This window comes from Python bivittatus, unplaced genomic scaffold (genome assembly GCF_059951505.1).
Source record: "Python bivittatus isolate LINGU-HERP-01145 unplaced genomic scaffold, Pbiv_v1 ctg000280_np1212, whole genome shotgun sequence".
NCBI classification, from domain to species: Eukaryota; Metazoa; Chordata; class Lepidosauria; order Squamata; family Pythonidae; genus Python; species Python bivittatus.
Genome location: NW_028277066.1, coordinates 726,044 through 749,946, shown reverse-complemented (window position 1 = coordinate 749,946; position 23,903 = coordinate 726,044). Strand labels below are relative to the sequence as shown.

The 23,903-nt window shown below is 44.0% G+C and overlaps 1 protein-coding gene across 1 annotated transcript in view; it reads right to left on the bottom strand.

The window, feature by feature from the left end:
• Window positions 1–23,903, bottom strand: part of CABP7 (calcium binding protein 7) — a 47,906-nt gene that overhangs the window by 4,770 nt on the left and 19,233 nt on the right. The window contains exon 2 of the mRNA XM_007434787.2: window positions 3,329–3,472. Coding sequence (XP_007434849.1) covers window positions 3,329–3,472 — 144 coding nt within the window. The remainder of the gene's footprint in view (window positions 1–3,328; window positions 3,473–23,903) is intronic.

Genomic DNA, 23,903 nt, shown 5'->3' with positions numbered 1-23,903 from the left:
GAATATCATCAGCCTGCTGTAGGAACCCCTCTATTCATGGCTTGGACAACAAATCATAATGAAGAATGGCTTAGTGTGATGTGGGAAGCCATCATCAACACCTGCAGCATGGAATGGTGGTGGTGATGGTGGTCAACAAAGGCAGGTTGGTAGACGTAGCATTGCGATGCAAGCCCTGCCCCTTTTCAATGTGCAACATCTGCCATCTTGCCTTCTTGGACCTCTCCCTGCAGATGACACTGGAACCCAGCACACTAAGCCCAAAAGTGGTTTGTTAGGGAACGTCAAGTTTATTTATTTAATTTCCTTATTAGATGTATATCCCGCCTTTATTTGGCCCAGCTTAAGACAGAGTCCCCAGTGCCCTTTCCCTATAGCGTGCGATTTATACAGATGGGCGACCCACGATCCACACAGCCTGCGGATAGCTATAGCATGTTTTCGGTATGGCCAACAAACCCCATCATCCTTAGCCACAATCCCTACAATGGTTGAGAGCTGTAGCCCACACAGCCAGAGGACACCAGTTTGGAGTGGGCCAGGTGCAGATTTAAGCATGCTTAGAGTTGGTGTGCTGAACTTAGTGATAGTGAAGCTGACTTCTAAACTAATCACAAACTTAAGCCCTGTTCTTGGCCAGCTAACTATGGCTGTCTGGATCCAGCCTCTGGATTTTTACACATGTAACAGCCAGAAGTAGGACCTATCTGGAAGATTCTGTGGCATCAAATACAGCCTCTCTTTTTTTTTCAATCCGTTCAATCATGTCCGATTCTCAATAAATTCATCTCAGCCTATTGTTGCAGAGTTTGCAGGCCACCCTTTCATACGACCTGTTCATTTGATGCATGCCCGCTTATTTCTTTTTCAGTATTCCTTTTTAAAATATAATTGTATTGAAGAAACACAAATAGTAGAAAAGAAACAAAGAAAAAAATAGTGAATAAGTAAGAAAGGAAAAGGAAAAAAGGAAGGGAAGGGAAGGGAAGGGAAGGGAAGGGAAGGGAAGGGAAGGGAAGGGAAGGGAAGGGAAGGGAAGGGAAGGGAAGGGAAGGGAAGGGAAGGACAGAAGGAAGGAGAATGAGAGGGGAAGGAAGGGAGGGGGAGGGGGAGGGGGAGGGGGAGGGAGGGAGGGAGGGAGGAAAGTATAAAGAAGTGGCTTCCGATCTTTTTGACAGTGGTTATAAATGCATTTATATTTTACTCTTTCTCTCTAAGGTTACATCATAATTTCCTTCTTTCCATACGCTACCCTTTCCAATCTTCAAACCCATAAATCACACATTCATTTTTCTCTTTTTTCAGCAAAAAGTCCATAAGGGGTTTCCAGTCACTGATAAATGTAGTCATTGATCTTCCTCTAAGCAAACAAGTTAATTTCGCCATCTCTGCTAGTTCTGTCATTTTCACCAACCGTTCCTCCATGGTGGGTATTTCAGAGTCTTTCCATTTTTGCGCAGATAATAGTCTCACAGCAGTAATCATATATAATCTTCCATGGCTCTTTTCTAATTGACTATCCATTAATCCCAGCAAGAAAAGTTCTGGTTTCAGCTGAATGTTGATCTTTAAAATCTATATATTGCGCAAATTCAGACAATGGGTTCATCTAGTAACCAGATTCGGCAACCTTGCCTCCGCCACTACAGTCCAAGGCATAAGACCTTTTCTTTAAGATCCAAGGCTGAAGGCTAGACTGAAAAGTTGAAAATATCCCAGAAGAAAGCAAAGGAAAACAATTTCCAAATTACAAGGAAGTGAAGCTATGAGGAGTCCAATGCATCTTTGAGGAATCCACCTTGGGTAGATGGCAGGGCTGGTTGTTCTTGATTGTCCTCAGTAAAGCTAAGCAGAATCAGGCTGGGTTGGTATATGGATGGGAGTCCCTACAAAAAGCCCTCTTTGCAGATTAAATTCAACTTGCAGGAAAGAAAATCTTGCTACAGGAAAGCAATGAGAAGTTACTTCTTTATTATTACCAAGAAAATTGCACAGACATGTCCATACAGTCACTAGGAGTTGAATTTGACTGGAGATGACATTACCTTTTTCACCCCTCCAAGAAAAAAAGAAGCTTCTATTATTCCAGAACTATACAGATGACCCACCACTCACAAGTCTCTGGAGGACACTTAGATCACAACTACTTACGCTCCGTGGCAAGGCTTCAAACAGTCAGGGGCAGGATATCTCCCCTTCACAACCAGGAATAGTTCCAGGAAGTGGTGCGATGCAAGGCAACGGGAGTGATGTCAACGGTTAGGATGTGTCATCCAGAGAAATGCCCAGATTTTCATCTGGGTTGTCTTGGCCACCAATCCTATTTTGCTCCCCTGTGGAGATGATCCTGTGAGCTATGCAGAGGAGTGCACTGGGGGAACAGGCTGATTGTCGAAAAATTGGGGAGGAAGTCTTCTGACCCAAAGACAGCCAGGCCAGCTGGTTTACCAGGGGTGTCCACAGGGTATGGTCAAAAAAGTCAAGGTGGCGGCCACAATGGTGTGATTGAAGCTCCAGCTGTTTTTATTGTGTCACAGTTTTCTTGGCAATAATAAAGAAGTAATGTAACCTTGCCTTCTGTAATGGTTTGTAGGAATGACCTTGGGAGACAGGAGGAAGAGCTGCAGACAGGACAACCAGTATGTAAAAGGTGTCTCAGCCCACAGAAGGAAAAGAGGCATGGGAAGTGTTTCAGAAGGGACCCTCCTAGTTTTCTGGAGAGTAAAAGGAGAGGAGGGGAGAAATGCTTCCAGACTTGCAAGAATCCATTCATGTAACTTTACAATAAAGACAGAGCTAGTATTCATTATTGTGCTAGGGACGGTCCCTTCTGAAATGCTTCCCAGGCCTCCCCTCCTTCTGTGGATTGAGATACCTTTTACACGCCAGTTGTTTGCAGAGCAATTGCCCAAAGCAAAAATGAAAGTAAACCCCATAGTGAAATAAAATAAAGGTTGTAATAGTCCAATTTGTTAAAATCAGGTTTCATTAAAAAGAGGAAGGAGGAGAAGGAGAAGGAGAAGGAGAAGGAGAAGGAGAAGGAGAAGGAGAAGGAGAAGGAGAAGGAGAAGGAGAAGGAGAAGGAGAAGGAGAAGGAGAAGGAGAAGGAGAAGGAGAAGGAGAAGGAGAAGGAGACTTCTTCACACTACCATCTAGACATGTTAGGCTACAACTTTCAACATTCCCAGCCACCATAACCAGCCAAAACCAAGGGATGAAGAGGATGAAGAAATATTGGGGATGAAGAAGGTTGATGAGAAGAAACCAACATCAAAAGAAAAAAATAGGATGGTCCTTAGCCTGTCCTATCATCTCCAAAAAACCTTACCATCCATATCCAGCCTCTGGATGATGACTTCCAACTCCACTTCATTGGGCATGTAGCCAAGAGATCTCATTGCCGTGCCAAGCTCTTGCTTGGAGATGAAGCCATTGCCATCTCGATCAAAAACTTTGAATGCTTCACGAATCTCTGCAGAGAGAAAGAGAAGAAGTGGGAGTCATTGTGCCAATTTTTCCCAACTGGGCAGCCTTCGGGTATATTGGGGTGGCTGCAGCACCCGGAACATCCAGCCAACCTCCATGGGGACTAGAATGTAGGTTTAGATGTTGATGTGACCATCTAAAAACGTAATGGTCAAAAGCTTGACTTATTGATGGTATTCATGCAGTTTTCATGGGAAGGTCATGGAAGCCTTCTTCAAGGAGTTTTTTTTTTCCAACTTCCTAGCCTACAGTCTTGGGATTTCCTGTGATCTACCATCTCAGTACTGACCAACCTTGCTCAGCCTTTTTGGGATCAGTCAAGGTCAGTGAGATGTTCCTACATTGTGTAGGCCTAAAATTTCCCTCCAGTCAAGCTCATCTCCTATTTGGACACAGACACTAATTTTTCCCGTCAATGGTACAGAAGTGGGTTGCCATTGCCTTCTTTTAGGATTTTTTAAAAAATTACCTTTTAGAAGTTTTATGCCTAGTCTTGCCTGGTTTTCTTTCATCCATCTGCTAACCATGGTCAACCCAACCTAGCTTCCCAAATAGCCAAGGTTGGTACGATGCTGGGGAAGCTTCATTCTAGATATTGGCATGTATTCATAGATTTCTAGGAGGAGGGGACTGTGATAGCTTCAGAGATGTCCACAAGGAGAAAGTCCTGAAGGTCAAGGTGGTGCCTACAACTATGCAGCCGAAGCCCTGCTTCTATTTTATGTGGATCATGACCCATGTAAGAAGGAGTCAGGGCTTTGACCACGTGGTTGTGGCCCCCATCTTGACTTTTTTAACCCTGTCCCTGCCAACACCCCTGAGTGGCTTCTTTTTATCCCGATGATCGATGATTCTGCTCCAAAGTCCTGCTACTCTGAAGCCAACCCCACCACCCCATTGTTGGTCACTTCAGTGATTCAGACATGGAGGTCTCCAGATGCAAACATTAGATGCTCTGCTTAAAATACTCCTATCACCCCAGTCTTCTCTTTCTTGAAATAAAGTCCTCTGGAGAAGGCCACTAGAAAGAACAGAAGAAAATGGGGGGTGGGGGGTGATGCTTTGCAGAGCTCCCAAACTTATGTGGATTGTGTTTTTATCCCACCCTTATCTTCTTGTGTTTGAGGCTTGACCTCCCATGCTGAAATGGATCTCCCCCACCCTATGCCAAGCAGGTAATATTTTCCTACAACTAATTTGCTCCATTTTTAAAAAATGCCAGCTTTGTGCAGAGCTGCCCGGATGGCTGAGAGTTAATTCCAGCGTCTCTTTTTTGAACAGCTGCAGCCAGCCGGCTGGTGTTTCCAGTGCCTCTAGAGGTGGTGAGCAGGGCACGAAGGGTGAGTCCTTCCCTGCATCTTGTGAACTTTCATGGAAATTTATGGGCAGTCAAGTTGGCTGCTTACTATTTCAGCCCAGGAAATTGGCCCCGAGCCGCATACAGACACAAATCCTGCCTCTTTGGTGTTAGACTGCAGTTTAATTATGCAAAGCTCTCCAGGAGTAGATGACACAATCCATTGTGAAGCCTTTGGACTTTGGCCTCCAGCATGTTCTGATGACCTTTTCGTGGCCATCCAGCAGTTTCATGATAGCCAAACCTGTCACTGGGGTGGGGGAGTCATTTTCCATGGGCTTTTATATCCCTTTGCTGGTCCTATATGGGCTGTCTTCAGCCTGGCTCCAGATGGGCTTTGGACTACAGACCCCATCCTCCCCATCCTGTCCAGAACATGACCTGGGAGTGGTAGTCCAACGCACCTGGAGGTCAGCCACACTCCATAGAAAAGGCTGCTCTGGCGCCTTCCAAATTTAGAAAAGAAAAAATCCAGTTTCCAACCTCCCAGTGTAGAAGAACACAGAGTTGACCTTGGGGGAGATATACAGCCATAATAAAACATGTGCTTAGCCCAGAACAACAAGAAAGGGTGAGAAAGAAATTCAAGATTGCCCCACCTTGATTCTCTTTGGTGGAAGAGGAAGGGAAGGGAAAACACTGTTGGGCTTTTAAGATTCTGTTATTACAGCCTAAATCAATAAAGTTGGGTTCTACTAGTTCTTGTGTTCTAATATTTCTAGGTTTCTAATATTTCCTGACCTGGCCTACCTCGAAGGTGGGACACCCAGCCTCTCCCCTCCCTTTTTTTAGTGACTTCACAACTCACACATACTAACAGCTCTCAAATGCATTGCTTTCTCCTTACAAAGGCTCCCTGTGAAGAGATCACAATCGGTTTGAGTGCTCTGAGAGTTGCGGGAAACATCTAACCCAAGCCGTGGGGAATTCTGGGAGTTGAAGTCCGCCAAACCTAAAGTTCCCAAGGTTGAGAAACACTGCTCAAAAGAGACACTAGGTTTGCTTTTACTACCTCTTTTAATTAACTTTGGAAATTACTTATTAGCGATTTACTTGGAAATTAAAAACCTTCTGAAAGGCCAGTTGTTGTACACTGGGAGAATTTCCTTCTATCTTGGGAGAAAGAAGATTTAAGTAAGTTTCAAGATGAAAAAGAAAAAAAATTAACTTCTGGAAAACAGCAAAAGGGTGTTAAGAATGTTGGCTGTGGACAGTTAAGGGGCCAGATAGATTTGAAAGAATAGCTGTTTTTATGGACTGTCTTAAAATTTATAAAAATACAGCAGATGATTTTGGAATTAACTGTAAGAAAACCTATTGTGGGAAAGTTCTGGCTCTGAAAATAAGCAAAAGATAAGACTGGGCTTTGAAGATTAACGAGAGGGAACCAGAGAGCAATTAAAGGAAAAGATACTTCCTAACATATTGGAGGAACATTGTTTTACTATAGAAGAATTGAAATCTCTTTGGGAACAATATGTTCAGGACTTATTTTTAAAATTGGAACTAACAGAGGTTATAGAAGAAGAAAAGATCCTACTGGATAATGGATGACTCGAATAGGGATTTGAAAATGGACTGTAAAGAATTGCTAGACTATAAGACAGATATGGAAGAAAATGTGGATTTGAAAATGGACTTAAAAATATTTGACTACAAGAGTGACACGGAGAAAGAAACGGTAATGGATAGACAAACTGTGCTGGCTGACGTTTTAACAATTAAAAGGGATATCCTGATTATAAATTAGAAGAGTGACATGGAGAGTTATCTTATTTTGGATCCACAGAAGGGAAGTACAACATTTCTGAAGTTGCTATAGAAAACAGACATGGAGAAAATGAGAAGAAATCACTACGTGAGACTATATTTGATGAAGCGACTTGGGTTCCCTCTGCAAACTTGTGGGATGGTGGTTGTTTTAACTGAAGGAGAAAGAAGGCCTAATTCAGTGTTGTCCAAACTTGGCCACTTTAAGATGAGTGGACTTCAACTCCCAGAATTCCCCAGCCAGCCACGCTGGCTGGGGAATTCTGGGAGTTGAAGTCCACAGAACTTCAAGTTGCCAAGGTTGAGAAACACTGGCCTAACTGGTTCCAGTATGAATCTCTCTCTGGTTTTAAACATGCCATTATAATCCCTCGAGGACAGTGTTTCTCAACCTCAGTAACGCTAAGATGTATGGACTTCACCTCCCATGCTGAGAGTTGAAGTCCACGCATCTTAAAGCGTGCCAGGTGGGGAATGCTGGGAGTTGAAGTCCAGCTGCTTCTCCAGATCCCCAGCACCCCTTCCCGCTCCCAGAAATTGAGAAGGAAGAAGGGACTTTCTGAAGGGACCCCCAGCCTTGACATCTCCCCTGCGCAACTATTTTTTCGCCCGCTTCGTAAAATCTCCAGCACAGGGGCTGGAATGTGTTTGGCATGGACGGCGTGCATACTCTCACAGTAATTCCTCTCAATTACTGTCCTCATAAGCCTAAATGTTGATAAGAAAAATTGTGTCGAGCTCGCAGACAGAAAGGTATTAGCATTCCCTTTTTCAATATAGGAGAGCTGCAGGCACCTTCGGCTAATCCTCGTGGTGCTTAGAAACCTTTGCTGGATGTGAACAGACAGTGGGCAATCAGTACTGGATGTCCTGAGGTCTGTTTGCAATTGGATTGTATTTGCTGGCGTGTAACGTTTGTTTGACAGGTGGGCCTATGATGGTTCCAACTACGCGATTGCATCTGGCGGGTGATCTGCAGCAATATTGTGGGTCTGGCAACGTTGAGCCCAGGCCTGCTCCTCAGACGTTACCTCTGGGGTCTGCAGTAGCCACACAGGTCCAGAGCACTCCATTTTCAAGGCTGAAATGCTGCAGCTGGACTGTGGAATTTTGCACCCTGAATCTGAGTGCAATGTTGCTACGAGCTCGACATTTTTGCAGATGCTCCTTTCAGTTGATATGCTGGTCTAGGATTATAATAAGCCATGCATTCATGCATTCATGCGTTCCTTCATTTCAGCTCAACATCAGTTAACCCCAATTCCCCACCTGGCGCCTTCCAAGTTGTTAGCTTACAACTGAATGGGAACGTTCAGCGATGCGTCAAGACGGTGCCTGGTTGGGGAATTGCCTATAGCATCCAGGAGTATAATCCATACTCAGTTCTGGCTTCAGGGTTAGACCTTTAAAGCAAAGGTGCTTAAATAGGAATATCATCAAATAGAGGTGAATATGAGTAGCTCAGGGTTGAACTGTGGAGTCCTTGGGGTTCTCTGAGCTTGGTTCTTTTCTTGCAAACGTTTCGTTACCCGGCTAGGTAACATCTTCAGTACTAGAATGGGATGGGGTTTGCTCTCTGTTTATATACTACGGCATGCCCTGCCAGTGTTGGTGGGGGTGCGGGTTTGGTTTTGTTCCTCTGGTAGTTCCTTGATTAGGGTATTGTTCACTGCTTGATTGTGTGCCTGGTGATAACCTCTGCTTATCTGGGCGATGACTGCTGGTGAGGAGATGTTCTGGTCTTTTGTCTCTTTTGAACAGTAGGTAGATGCTGTTTATCTCTATGTGCCTGTTGATGGCTGCCTTGTCTGAATACCAGGCTTCCAGGAATTCCCTGGCATTTTTGGATTTAGCTTGGTCTAAAATGCTGACAGTTTCCCAGTTGAAACAATGGTTGAGTCTGTCCAAGTGTTGTGAGATTAAGGAGTTTTCATCATGTCTTCTGACTGCTGGTTGGTGTTCATGGATGTGCTCTGCCCGCCTTCTGCCTGTCTGTCCTACAGAGTGTTTGTCGCAGTCCTTACAGTGTATGTTGTAGAGGACTCCTGTTTTTTCTTCTTGGGCTACGGGGTCTTTTGGTTTGCTTAAGATGTTTTGGGGGGCTTTAGTTGGCTGTGTGCTACGGAGATGCCGTGTGGTTGTAATAGTCTGTGGGTGGTTTCTGAGACGTTTCTGATGTATGGCAGTGTGACCCTTTCCATAGCTTGTGTAGCTACGTACATTTGCAAGAAAAGAACCAAGCTCAGGGACCCCCGAGGACTCTACAACATCATCAAAACCCAATTGTGCATTTTCTCTTACAAACCCACCCCCACAGAGGCATGCACATTTTCTGCTCAATGAAAGCCCTTTTTAAAGAAATCCAAAAAAGGATTAAACGAATAAAGACATCGGTGCTGGGTAGGGGGCCCTCCTCCCTCTCCTTCTTCCCAGTTCTCAGATGAAGAAAAGACGTTGCTTTTGAAGGAGAAGAGAATTCGGTTGAAATTCTCCTGGGCGAAGCGAGGGGTCTTTGCGCTTATTTACCAACGAGGCATCTAATGGATGCGTGTGAAGTCATTGTAACGTCTCCGGCAGCCCGAATCCTGCTGCTTTCCCATGTTCTCATTAAATCCCAAGAGAAGCCAGCAGGATCAAAATCCTCCCGTGGGCCTTTTTCAGGCTGGAAAGCAGGGACCAGAAAATGACAAAACAAGAATAATTTTACCGCACCAGCACCAGCACACCTTTTGTCGTCGGAAGATGACAATGGATTCATTTCCATTTGGGTTCGCCCGCTGTACCCACCCAGTCGATCCCCACATCCAGATTACCGCAAGAACGCGCGCTGCTCCGTTCTGCTGGCCACGGAATACAGTGCACGAGGCTTATTTATTAAACATGAGCAAACATGCAAATCCGTTAACGGAGAAAACAGGAGAAAAAGCAAGTAAAAGCCGGAGAGAGATGAGCAACAGGAAAGAACGTGCGTTCTCTCTATTGCTCTCTCTGTTTTCCTTCGGGGATTAACGGACAGGCGGCTAGAGAAAAGTCACGGAACTTTGTGTTTCTCTGTGACGACCGCCGCGAGATTATGATATGCTCGAAAGGGGAAAGATTTGGCGCTATCCGCCATGGAGGAGTGGTTGGCGAAGGTGAGGGAACTTGCAGAGATGGCTCAGTTGACTTCCTTGATCACAGAAAAGTCCATATCCACAGTCCAGTTGACTGGACACCCCTTAGAGACTTCTTGCCTGAAATGGGGGAAAATGCCCTTATGATTTGTGGTTTTCATGATTAGGGAAAAAAGGGATAATAGAAAAAAGTGAGCTTTTTTGGTAATCATGGGTCATTTTGTAATCACACTTGTACTTGCTGTAGAGAAAATCGGAAGTTTCTTTTTTCTATTTCTTTTTATTCTTTCTCAATGTGCTTTTGCTTTTTGCTTTTTTCTCCCTCCCTCCCTCCTTTCTTCCTTCAATCCAACCATCCATCTCTCCCCTCCCTCCCTCCCTCCCTTCCTTCTCTCCATTTTGTGTTAGTTTTTATATTCTCTTTAAAACTCTTAATCAAATGTATTTTAACCAAAGATTTCTCTCCCTATTTACGTTTTGCAGCAACAGCGGAATCAACGCTGTGGGTAATTAACACGGAGAGCCCCAAAAGACTCTGATTAATCCAGGTTTAACCCTTTTGCGCACATTTGGTCTTAGCCTCAAGGCCAAGAAGCGATCGATCTTTTTGATTTTAGGAGCCATCTTGTAATGGCTCTGGCCTTATAGATGATAGTTTTAATGTTAAAAATAGTAAATTCTTGAGAATTACTCTGGTCTTAGAGATACACTTTAGTATCATCATATATTATTGCGTTATTTTCCTCTCCTGCTTGAGATGATTTCTATTTGTCTGCCTCTCTGTTTCTTTTCTGCTGGCCATTGACTGAATAAAGATTATGCATTAACCCTTTTATGTGCATAACAGTAGCAGGAGAGATGAAAAGGAGGCCACTAGGTGATCCCTCTTCTGTTCTGCACTATGAAAGAAACAGCTCGGCAGACAGGGCAGATGTATCTGTTACATTTGTCACTGCTAACCATAAAACAAGACCAAAATAGAAGAGGGAAAAGGCATCCTCAGCCAGGCTGCCAAAGGCAGAAAAAGGGAAGGTGAAAAAAAACTTCTGAGCAACCGCAAGACAAATTTCAGCACAACGTTAAAAGGAAAGAAGGCACACGGTTTCAGAGCCATTGCGTGACGTGGGTGTCAACTGTTAAAAAGGAGGATAAGTTGTAATGGCCATCTCTATGAGTTTGTTTTTGCAAAAATGGTGGTGCTCAAAATGCACCCTTTGTCCATACGATGTGGTCCTTCTTCCTCGTGTTAATTTTGCTTCGGAAGGCTCTTCTTTTCCATTGGCGCGTCACTTCTTCTGAATTACTGTATATTCTGACAGTCTGAAAACTAAAAATTTCTGGGGACCACAGAAAGGGATTCAACGTGTGTTCGTGATGGCAAAGAGGCTGGAAAAATACTCATTCTCCCTCAACGATACAACGGGTCGAAGATTCCCGCTCTCCTTTTTCCTCCCAAGACTCTCATCTGAAGGACTGATTAGATCCGTGGACTCGATGTACTTCCTTATATACCTGATTCTCTTTACTGCGAAATGAACTCACTGGTTCATGACTGTATTGTGTAACATTAAATGAACACGCATTGCGATATAGCGGTGTAGTACATCGGTAGCTTTTCTGTGATCCTTTCCCCCTTTTTCCCCTATATCGCCAAATAAATAAATAAACGGAACAAAGAGAATCCAGTAAAATCATAAAAAAAATATCTTGGGTTGCAGTCTAGGGCTTGAATAATATATTGTTCCCCCAGCTATTTCACTGGGTTTTTGTGTTTGAAAAAGTAATAAAAAAGAGCAAAGTCCAACGGAAAATAGAAAAAGAACATATAAATCAGTGAAGAGTTTGGCTAGTTGAACTGAAAAGGAACATTATGCCCCGAACTGAAGCACAGCTCTTAAAGCAAATGGATGAGGTGTTGTTTGATCCATTCTAACAATTAAATTATTTTTTGGTAGCTCGCAAGGTAGAGAAAAGCATCCCCCCCCCCTTTTGCTATATGATAGGGATTAGAAAACTTCAATTTTAGTTCTCATCTGGCTGTTTAATCCCAGTTTTATGACTTCCCCTGCCCCAAAGGATTGTACCGCTGAAGTCTGTCAGCAATTCAGTAACTTTTCGGAGCAGAATCTTGAACATGTTTTTGCAAAAATAAGGGCTAAACGTAGTAGCAGGTGGGTAACATTTTGAATCTGATGACCACCTTGGACAGTCAACGGAGAAACATTTGAACTGGAAGAATAAATAAGATGCTTTTAAACATTCCCTAAAAAGAGATGGCATGGATATTGCCATCTCACCATCGCACCCTCTGAAAGACTGGGCGGCCAGCTTCTCTTTTTAAAAAAATCAATTTTCCAGCCCCTTATTTGCCCATCAGTTCTTTACAGGGAAGAATGACGTGACTTTGAGGAACTCCGTTTGGAAGATACCAAGTCCAGGAGTTGGAAATTCATGCCACTCCCGAACTTATGTACTCTAGAGAAAAAGAGAAAGGGGGGTCTTGTAGCTACAGTATGTACCATCGCCTTTTGCCAATCTAAGCTTTCCACCAAAGTCTTCATCGCCTCATAAAAAATATTAATTTGGAGTCAGAGCTCAGGAAGGTGATCTGATGGGGAAGGTGATGGATCCAGGTTCTAGGTCTCCTTCAAATACAGAAGCTCCTGAGTGAATTTGGGTCCGTGCCCTTATCTCAGCCCAAGAACCAGCATGGGTAATGGCGAATGTGCTGGGGTAGGAGTGGGGAGACCCAGGTTCTAGTGCCCCCCTTGATCATAGAGGCTCCTTAGGGGACTTAGAGCTAGTCTCTCCTTCTTAGCTCAGAAAGCCAGTGTGGGGTCGTGGTGAAGGACTAGGTGTGATGAGACCCACGTTCTAGACCTCTCTTAACAATAGAAGCTCTCTGGGTGACAATCCCTCTCTCTCAGCCCTACCTACCTCTCAGGGTGGGGCTGTAATAGAAGTGAGAACAGCATGCCTACCCCCTTGAACTCCTGAACAACACTGGGGTCAAAATTAACAAACAAGCAAACATCTTGAGTTCTGAGAAGATGCAGAAAACCAAGAGTTGGATTCCAAAAGCTGATAGATCCAAGACCCTTTGGGGACAGTTCATGGCGGGGTGGTGGGGAGGATGTTAAGAGATTCATTTTGAAATAAATAAGAGGCTGCCAAGGAGATGCTGGTTTAAGACCCTTGGACATTTGGTGCACTTCTGTATTATTCAGTAGCTTATAAACTCACAGGCTGGGTCTTCTGCAAAGCAACCCTCTTCCAATCAGTCTACATCAGTGTTTCTCAACCTTGGCAGCTCAAAGATGTGTGGACTTCAACTCCCAGAATTCCCCAGCCAGCCATGCTGGCTGGAGAATTCTGGGAGTTGAAGTCCACACATCTTCGAGCCACCAAGGTTCAGAAACACTGGTCTACATCCACCAAAATTTCCTTAAGATTTCTTTAATCAAGGATTGACCTCGGTTTTGGAAAGAATGAATATTTGAATTTTGCTGCTTGTGGAATTAGGAAAATCCCTCCCCTCTCTCATCGTGACTTCGGTGCTAACTAGGACGAAAAAAGCAGCATTTTCTGCTTTTTGCTGGGGACTCAAGAAAAGATGATCTCAATGGCTGATCCATTTTGAAGCTCTCCTTTGGGAACCAGACAAGGTAGCACGACAGGATGAACCAACAATCCTGCTAGCAACAAAACCCAAGCTCTGTTTCCAGCCATGGCAAGGTGAAGATGTTCATAAGCCCACGTTCGATGGATACATCTCATTTCAGTCCCTGATTTGAATATCCAAGAGGGCGAACCTTAGCAAGAAGGTTCCACGAGCAATTAAGCACCATGGGTGATAGAGTCTGACTATTGCCAAGGTAGCTTGATGGGTGGTTCATTAAATTAGAATTGTGAAATTAATAGACGAGGGGAATCCGGTGGAATATAATCCAGCACAGCGTTTAGGGAAGAGTTTTACAGAGCAAGCATTTTGTGAAACCCTCACAATCAAATTGATTTTACTTGACCGGGAGCAAGTATGAGCTGAGTTGGGTGGAAAGGGTCACCAGACACCAGGAGAGGACGAGGGGAAGATACTGGCCTATAATCAGAGAAACATGGTGCAGCTGCTACTACAAAGGGGTGCTGAAGAAGCGAAAAGATCGCCAGAAATATATACAGTATAACATCTAGTTCAAACGACAACCATTTCTCCATTATTCCCATCCCAAACGTCCTACAAAATGTCCGCTTTTGATGTGAACTCAATATTGCATATGATTTCCATCCAGACATCTTGAAGGTGCCCCAGTTGGGTTACATGGTTTTATGAATGGAACCCTGCTTTGATATTTAGCCTTGGGGCTCTGTTCACACCATGTGCTTAATCCAGCTAAGCTACAAAAATACCAAGGTTAACTCGGTTAACACTAACCAAGCTTTGCATGTTGCGGAAATGCATCTGCTAATTCTTAAATTGACTTGTTTGTATGGACCCAGACAGTCTGCAAGATAATGTAGATGCCACTGGTTGTCTGATATCCATTTTCCTGGCTATTTATTTATTTTTTTTGAGAGGGAGGGAGAAAGTTAATGTAGATCAGGAATGAGTTGATGCTCCTGCACTTTGTTTCCAAACCAATTCATAACAAATCTCCCTGCCTCAAGATAGCTTTAAATAAAATGAAATAAAATATTAGTGACCTTGTTCAGAGACCTTTTTTTTCATCTCCATTTAATGAACAGTTCAAAATTGGTGCCATAATATTACCCCCTAAAGCTAATTTCTTCTTCTTCTTCATGTATCAGAATGACATGTGCCTCAGGATGTTAAAGAATTTTTGCCATTAATTTGGGGGACCCGGGGGGGGTGCTGCTAGAAGAATTCAAGGCAGGACAAATGTCAGCCTCAAGCAAAGACCCCTCCCCCCAAAGTAAGAGGTCTCTTCTAGCTTTGTTTAATCCTTTAAAAAGTCCCACATATTTACAGCAGGGCTGGGTTTTTGCAAAGATGTTTCTTCTTCATTCTCCAGAGCTCTCTGGAATAACCATGTAGCCCCCCCCCCAACTTTCTGCAGGGTCATGTAGCCCTTATCTGTTGGTTAGGTGTCTCTTGAGCAGAGGGAAGGGCCTCAACTTGTTCAGACAGCAGGTTTTTCTGGTGGGCAGAATCTGTGAAACATTGGGGGAAACATCTAGGTAAGAAGGATAGCCATGTAGGGGAAACATCAAGCAAGCTTGGCTACCATTGGTTGGGGGTGGCCAGGAATGGATATTAAGAGGAATGCATGTAGCTGCTTCCTAAATTACTATAATTCCTGCCTTAAGGGCCACCTTCCTCTTTTTAAGACCAAGGTCTCCTGCTGCTGGTCTCCTTGATCAATCTCCACTTAGATTTGGATCCTGGTCCAACCAATGGAGCTGGAACCAAGATACAGTAGCCCACTTAGTGGAGTCTTGGAGAGTTCCATAGTCCTCAATTTCCTCCTTGGCCATCAGCTTCTCAGCCCCTGGCAAGACCCAAGTATTGGCCATGCTCAACTGATACCACCTGCCCATCTTACTTCTACCTTTGGTCCCTTCAAGAGGACTTCTTCTAGGCCAACAGAGAGCCTAACCATCCATGACAAGGCAATGCCACCATTGTCCAGTTTCTAGTTGGTACCATCCTTTTCTTTCGTTACACAACTCAGCATGGATGCTTTTCTGTGCCAGCACTGTTAGCCACCAGGCAACAAGATACCAAGCTTGGCAACTGCCATGGTCTAGAGATATACAAACTCAGGCAGGACTTTTAGACGCAAAGAGTCCTTTTTACCTAAAGACAGCAACTGTAACATAGTCAAAGTTGGGCAGGGGTCGAGACCAGGAATCCCATAAACAAAAGACAATTCCAAGGGAACTGGAAGGGTGGGGTGGAATCCAGAATTCAAAGCGTGGCACAAAAAGGTTGTAAAAGTATGTGAGAAAGACCTTGAAAGATAGGGTGAAGAGATGCTGCCTAGGGAACGGTCAGATAAGAGAGGGCGTAGCCCACAGCTGCACAATGGAAGGAGCAAAAGGCTCAGAAGGGACCCTCTCTAGCTTCCCAGGCTGTAAAGGAGACAGCAGGAGATTTGCATTTTCAGACTTGCAAGATTGATGTCAACCTCCCCAGGTAGACCAGACAGGAAGCACAACTAGATGAGCTAATTCTACGTTATTGTAAGGCTACATTAACAGAATCTTGCAAGTCTGAAAGTACAGATGTCCCACCATCTCCTTTACTGTTTACCATCTCCAGTTTCTGTTTCTCTTTCGAGGCAGCGTGTCAAGTTCAAGTTTTGCTTAGATTCTCATTTTTGCAAATACGTCAAATTCAGTTGGTTAAACTTGAAGAGTTTTTGGTGGTTGTTTTTACGAACAAACAGAAGTGTGCACGATCATTTGGAAATGTAAATGCCGTTCCCTTGTTTCCAAACATATTTCTAAATTTGCAACTTACCTCATGCCCACATTCTCTGTGAATAGTTTCCTCTAAGATAATGCATCACAGAGATTGTTTTCAAGGAACTGAATCCTGACACAGACTCTTTTCTAAACGGGCACTTTATTATTGGCAAATTGCACGGCCAGGTTGGTAGGACCACGACCTGTGAATGATGACTAAAGCTCAGTGTCGGTAGAGGTTGGGTAATACCAGATGAATTACGATCCAGTTGTGAACCTGACAAATGTTTCCTTAAATTTTTAAGCTCATTCCATAGACCCTGGGTTTCTTTTTCAAGGTCGATCCTCCTTAGAAGTGAAAATGAGTTACAGCTAAGCCCCCAGAGACCTTCTATACAGGAAGACAAAGTCACAAGGGACTCTTTGTCTTCAAAGAGTCAAAATTGTTCACTTTGTAAACCAATTGGTTGTGGCACTCCTCGGGAAGGCTAAGAGAGTCTTCACGACTAAGGGACAAAGGGAAGCAGAGACACAAACAGATGGGACCACCATGGAATTAATGAACTGAGTGGAGAAGACCCCTGGAGCCCTGCCAGCCTCTCTCTGCCTTCTTCCTCTTCTTCCTTTGCCACAGGCCAGGCAGGGTCTAGTCTACATTTGGACAGGCAGCACTGCATTTAGCGAGGGCCACCAAGAAGTTAGGCTTTTGCTGGATTCATTCCCTACAGAGAAGACCTCTCCCCGATCGGCCAAAAATTGCAGCAGGAACGGGACCCTGTCAGAACTGCTTCTCAACAGAGAGCGGTTGAAAATGGAGCTGTCGTTCTAATAGGCTGCTAGAAGGATGTTGGCTACTTAGGGGTTCACACCCAGACTCTCTGGGTGAAGGCTGTTCGAGTTTGAGTGGTCCAACCTAAAGGAACGTGGAGATGGTCTTGAGAGGGAGGAACTATTAAAGGAGAGGAAACGCAACTCAGTCCTGGGGCCGTGGAAACTGTGAGAAAGAGACTCGGATTAATGCTGCCTTGATTCTGGTGGGTATATGATGGGGGGGGGGGAGGAATAAACTTGGACAGGCTTTCAAGATTTTGATATTATACCCTGCAACAATCAAGTAGAGTTCCCATAGTTCTTGCGGAATCTGTTTTTTGAGCTGGCCTACCACGAAGGGCTGACACTCAAGAACATACTGTTTAACTGACTCCCTCCCCTCCAATTTTTGTCACTGTGCCCTATCTCAATTAGTTCTTCTCTATCTTTTTTAACTAAAGGAAAAGAGACCAAATGGAGATATTTCTTAAAGGTCTTCTTCCCAGCCAAGAGTCCTTGCGGTTTTCAGAAGTGGTTTGCCCTCGCCGCCTTCTTCCTAGGACTGAGAGAAAGGGACTGGCCCAAAGTCACCCAGCTGGCTTCATTTTATCTATCTATTTATTTTTATTTAACATATTTATAGGGCCACGCATCTACCAAGACCTTGTGAAAGAATGGATGATAAAGTGGGCTAGAAATTTTGGTTATGATATACCGATGGAGCAATGGAAAAATATGTGGTTGAAAGGACTGAAATTTACACTGTATTATAATCTTAGAGAGAGCTTTTATAAAATGGTGTACCGTTGGTATACTAAAAATATTAGCTTCTGTTTTTTCAGAAATGACATTATGCCTCCTCTCTACTGTTTTACAGGCATGAGATGCTGTTCCTCCTCACTGTCTTTTGCTAAATCACATTACACTGAGTTTCACCAGCAAGGAGCCTGAAGGTTGGAGCAACATCTCCTTGTGATTCCTCCAGACTCAGAACAGCCTCGAGCACACACTGATTCACCTGTTACTCCAAGCAAAATGTGGCCGTGTTTGGGTTTCGTCCAACCAAGCTACCATGGCTTGTAAACCATTGTTTATGGTTCAGGAGTATGCATCAGCTAAACCATTATGGCTTGTTCAACTACCTCTAGTGAAAGCAAAGCCTGGTTTTGTGTGTGTGTGTTTATATGTGTGTGTGTCTATATGTGTATGTGTGTGTGTGTGTATACACACACAGTCCTTTTTTTTTGGTATCAGAAGCATCCTTTTTTAATTTGTATTTCTTAAGAATTTTCAGATAATAAAAGACAACTCAAAAGAAGCAAAGAAAGAAAAACAAGAGCAAGAAAAGGAAAAGAAAAGTTAAGAAATATTTAAAACACTTCCAATCTTCTTTTCCACAGATAGTGACAATCTTATTGTCCCTCCTCCCTCTTAAATATTTTGCAGATCCCCTCACCCCCTCATTTAATCCGCATCTTTCTGAACCTTCAAATCCATAAATCATCCATGCATTTTTTTCCTTCTTTCAGCCAAAAGGACATAAGAAGATTTCCAGTCTTTCAAAAAATAAAAAATAAAAATGGTTGTTTGTTCTCTGACCAGACAGGTCAGTCCTGCCCTTTCTGCAAATTCTGACATTTTCACCACCCATTCCTCCATCGTGGGAAAACCATTATCCTTCCGTCGCTGTGCATACAATAATCTTGCTGCACATCCAATATCAGTCTACCACGAGTCTTTTCAAAGTCGTTGTCTGTAGGAACCCAGTCCTTCTCTTCCTGGGTTCCCTGCTAAAGACTCTTCTCTGCAGTCGGTGCCCGCGGGCCTCCATGTACAGGGCAGACGGAGGGATCGGATCTACCCTCCTTTGCAGACAGATTAAGTTTCCAACTGCTGAGTTTCAAATTGTTCGTTTGATATGTTGGAGAGATCTCTCTCCCCCTTCCTTCTCTTGGTCAGTTAAGAGTAAAGGGCTTTCTCCCTTCGACTCCCGCCTCCTTCTCTACACTATCAGAATATTTCGTGATAACCCTTTCATTCATTTGCCTTCCCAGCTCATTCCTTGTGCCTCTGCCAACTTTGAGATTCCCCTGAAAATGCCAATACCTCTCTTGTTTTGACGGCACCTTGCATAGTCAAGGACGAAAAACAATAAAATACCCCGATATGAAATACAATGGACCTGTCACCAACTGGTGGGGCTGCTGCATGTTGGACATATAAAATCCGATGCATAATGCATTGGGCAGGTATCCAAGACGTAGACGGGTGATGGAAGCAACGGCTGGTGGCGGGGGAGTGTGGCGTGGTGCATAATCACATTTGAGATGATTTAAAGGGCTGAAATTTCTTTGTGAAATGCACCATTCAATGCATCGGTTTTCTGGCCAGGGTTTCTGCATGCTCCTCCATGTTAGCTAAGTGCAGAAGTGCCTCCTCACCACGTCCAACCCTTAACCACAGATAAACTTGCAATGGCTGTGTTTTCATAACATGGCGAGGTGGTGGTCTCAGCACATCAAGCCACAAACTCTCCAGCCTCAGTGCAGTCTAGTTTAGGATGTTGGGCAAACCCAACTGCTGAGTTGAAGAGGCATCTGCTACTGATGGACCTCTAGCCCTTTCTCAGACCTTCTCCAAGGAGGGAGATCTCACATCTCTTCTTCTGTCAACTTTAGAAACTTTGTCTTAGAAATGTTTGGTCATGTTTCAGTCAAAACTGGCCCTCCTGAAATTTAAGGCCATTAGATTTAGATTAGATGTGTTCATCATGCTAAACTGTGGTTGGTTTAATCATGGATAGTAGTATTAGTTACTTCTGAAAGCCAGATTTTGAGGACTAGCTGATGATAATATGGTCGGCTAGAGACTGGTCAAGGTTAGAAACATAATATAGGTTTTGGAGGACCTTTGTCCCAAGGAAGAGAAGTTGTGGATTTATTGTTCCTCTGCTGTACTCCTATTTTACCGAAGTAGGCAAGAGAAAGGCTGATTTGATAGCACTTTGAGACAACTTTTGACTGGCACTGATGCCTGATATAACATCTGTTTCCTTCCTGCCAGGTTACCATATGTCAAGGCCCGACACTGATCGGTGACTTTTTGTCTCAAGACGTATTTTGTCTCAACTCCAGTTCTCCATCTGATCATTATCATCCATTATTTTTAAAGCACCTTCAACACGGCCTGCCAAGTACATGTCCCTTTCTCCCTTTGCAACAAAACTTGGAATGTAACTTTGCAACTGACTTGAAATGTAATACCCATCATCCCCAGCCTGTACAGCCACCATCCATGGTGGGAATTGTAGGCCAAGCCACATGACGAAGAGGTCATGTTTCCTTGCTGCCCATTGCATGAAAGCTTGGGTCCATGCCAACATCATCTTGAGCCAATCTCCCTGCAATTATATCATCATTCCCTGCCCGTTCATCTCCTGCTGGCCTCCTCTCTAGAATCACATACTTCCCTCATCCTTCAATCAGGCTTTGCAACCTCCTCTTTCAAACCTCATACGGTGTGATGGAACGTATCTACAAGGAGGAAAGTGATGTGGGAGATCAAGGCTATTGGGAAGGGAGGGGGCGCATTCTGGGAAGGGAAAGAAGACAGAAGACAACACATTCTGGAGATGGAGCATGGGAAGCAAAAGAGGTTCAGGACAGCCACTCCCTAGAATCTCCCAGAGTATATCCACTAGTTGCAGTAGTATAGATTGAGTCTGGTAAGATTCTGTCTATAAGGTGTAAGCGAACTGAACTCAACTGGACTGTTTCACCGTTGTTCTTGGGCTGGGCCTGACACCCGCCCTGCCCATCTTGAAACCCTGCCCAAGTTCCTGCTTGATTTTAGATCCATCTTTGCTCATGAACCCATGTAAGGCCATTGATCTGTGCCCCAAAGTTTTGTAGTGAGGTCTAGAGGAAATAAGTATCACACACACCTTCTGAAGGAGACTTACCAGGATAATGGCCAGCAAGAGAACTGAATTCAGGGTCAAGGTTCTATCTGGACATATCATAACTTGCAGCCAATGACTGCAAAGCTACATGTTCCACTGTCCCTCACCATTGGTCATGCTGGCAGAGGAGAAGACTGGAAGCAGACCAAACTAAATCAGAAAAATCAGATAAAATCTCTGCCTGGGACCCATAAAACCAAACCACTCGAGATGCCCACCCAACAGAAGGACCTCAGCCAACAATATTTCTGAGCGGTAAGAGACACAGCAAGAATGCCACAAGTATAATTGACCAGCTGAAGAAGTATGGGGGGGGGTCCAGCATCTTCCTCTCACCATGGATGAAGTTTCTGCTGGGTCCGTGGGAGAGTGACAAATGCAGTGCATTTTGGGTGCTCATTCTAAGCTAGTCGATCAACTCAGTGTTCCCTTGCTGATCTCCAAGCGCAGAGTTTTATTACTTTTTGGTCGAGAAAAGATGGTCCTGTCAGAGCAGAGTCATCATACCAAAAAGCATAGAATGACAATGGAGTTTCTCACCCGGGGCTTTTAGACGTCATTATAAAACAAACTATGAACACAGCTTGTCTGGGTTAGTAGCACCAGAGAACCTGGAAGGTAGCTTGCTCGGGGAGGTGTGGAGATTAATCCATTTGGATCTTTGCTTCCTGTTTTTGGATGGTCCTGGAAGGGAGAGTCCACTTATCAATGTCTGAGTGATTTATTCAAGGGTTAGCACCCTCTAGGCACCAGCGCCAAATTTCACATCACGCCATCAGCACAATCGATCAAACAGAATCTCTTCCCCACATGGCCCAAGACTCATGAGATCGCCTAGACCTGCAAAGTTTTGGTTTAAGATCCTTTGCCAGCTCGTGCAAGAATACCAACGTCTCGCGCACCCACATCTCAGGAGGGTTAAGACCCACAACTGAAATTTAGTGCACTTCATATCATGAGTTTAGTTTGAGAGGTTCAGTTAATTACTTAATCAATGACATGATGCATTTTAAATTTCAGAACGATTGTACATTCTGTTTATTTACTGATATTTTACCGGTCATCCTCTATGTCTTTTTTTCATTTCTTCTTTTTTTCGTGTGTGGAGTCATTGATTTTATTCTTTAGTTTTATTCTTTAATTTATTCTTTTGAAAAAGAGCCCAGGGGACTCTTGCAGGTTCCTTGACCCCAGTTGCATGGCCTGACTGTCCAGACAAACCGATCAGCAGGATCCTACCGTCACTCTTAGTGTGTTTCTGAGATGAAGTTCACCAACCAGGTGGTCCACCTAACACTCTTAATCTAAGTATCAAATTAACCCTTTTGAGGGGGTTACATAATAGATTGAATCAGACATGGAGCAAAGAGGCTGGGCCAACCCACCATGCTAAGCCATACAAGGGCATCTGGAGGGGAAGGGTCAAAATAGTCAAGATGGCAGCCATGACTGTGCAATTGAAGACACCATCTCAACTGCTTTGACCCTCCCTCTGGACACCCCGAGGCCACAGACAACCACAAACCAAGGTTAAAAGTCTGGTTTGTACAGACTGTACAATGGGATGAATCATAGTTGAAGAGAATTTCAATTTGCATCGTCCAAACCAGGGTTTCTCAACCTCAGTAACTTTAAGATGTGTGGACTCCAACTCCCAGAATCCCCCAGCCAGCCACCAAAGCAACATTTCCAATATGAGAGAGGGGTATCAATGCCTTGATAGTTCATCCCTGAGAAAAAGGGGAAGGGTCTCCTATTCTTTGGGTCCTGCAATGGCCCACACACCAAGTACCTATTGGATGGTATCTATGATAGCACTGCCTCTTATGGAATTCCCTTTAATTTCCTTTTAATTCCTGCAGGAGCAATTCCCATTGCAAAAATGAAGAGAATTCAGATTTTTCTTACCTCTCTTGCTTATCTTAGGGAGGCCCAACATCCATTAGGGCAGTGTTTCTCAACCTTGGCAACTTTAAGACAGGTGGACTTCAACTCCCAGAATTCCCCACGCTGGCTGGGGAATTCTGGGAGTTGAAGTCCACCTGTCTTAAAGTTGCCAAGGTTGAGAAACACTGCATTAGGGAGAATCTCTTAAGCTGTGCTGTTTATTAGATATTTGCTGTTCTCTAATCGTCCCATTTTTCTCTTCTTTTTTTGGGGAGGGGGTGACTTGCACGCTCCAAAAAGGAAGACATCTTCCTAATGCTAAGATTGAAACTCTGGACATTTTAATTACGAGATGCTTACCATGCCATGATGACCTATTTTATGCGTTTTTAGGCTTTCGTGTATTTTCTGAACGATGGCGCAACCCTTAATAATAACAGAGGATAAGAACCAGAAGGGTTAATGAGAATGGAAATGACTAACAATCCGTTTTGTGGAAGTCCCCACATTGGGGGGAAATGTGTTTTTTTTACCATGCTGCCTCTGCACATTTATGTAGAGATAAGAACCGGCGGCATTTTCTTCCTCGTAAGCGCAAGGAAAGACTTCAGTCTTAATTTTAATTTTCTGGGCCTGTCACAACTCATTAGAGTAGGCTAAAGAAGAGGCTGAATAAAATCGGGTTCATCACACTGTGAGATACCAGCTGTTGTTTGCACAAGTGGGGTGAATCAGACCATGTAAAACTTGAGGGTGGTTTATTCACTGGGGCGTAGCTTGCCACGCAAACCTGTCAGGGTGCTTGTGACCCAACACGAGAGTGTCGCCTGTTAGGTGAAGATGCTGGCCATTCTGCATTTCAAGGAGCTGTCCCCTAATCAGGATGAAAACATACTATTTCTTTTTAATTTAATTTAATAAGGAATGCAGGTTGTCTCTCGGGCGTGGGGGGAGTAAAAAAATCAAGATGGTGTCCAAGGCGGCACTTCGAAAGAAGGTGGGCCTTTCAAGAATGGTTGTTAAAACTGATGGACATGCAGAAAATGATAAACTGACTTGCTTATTAGAAGAAAACTCAAATAACTATTACCTT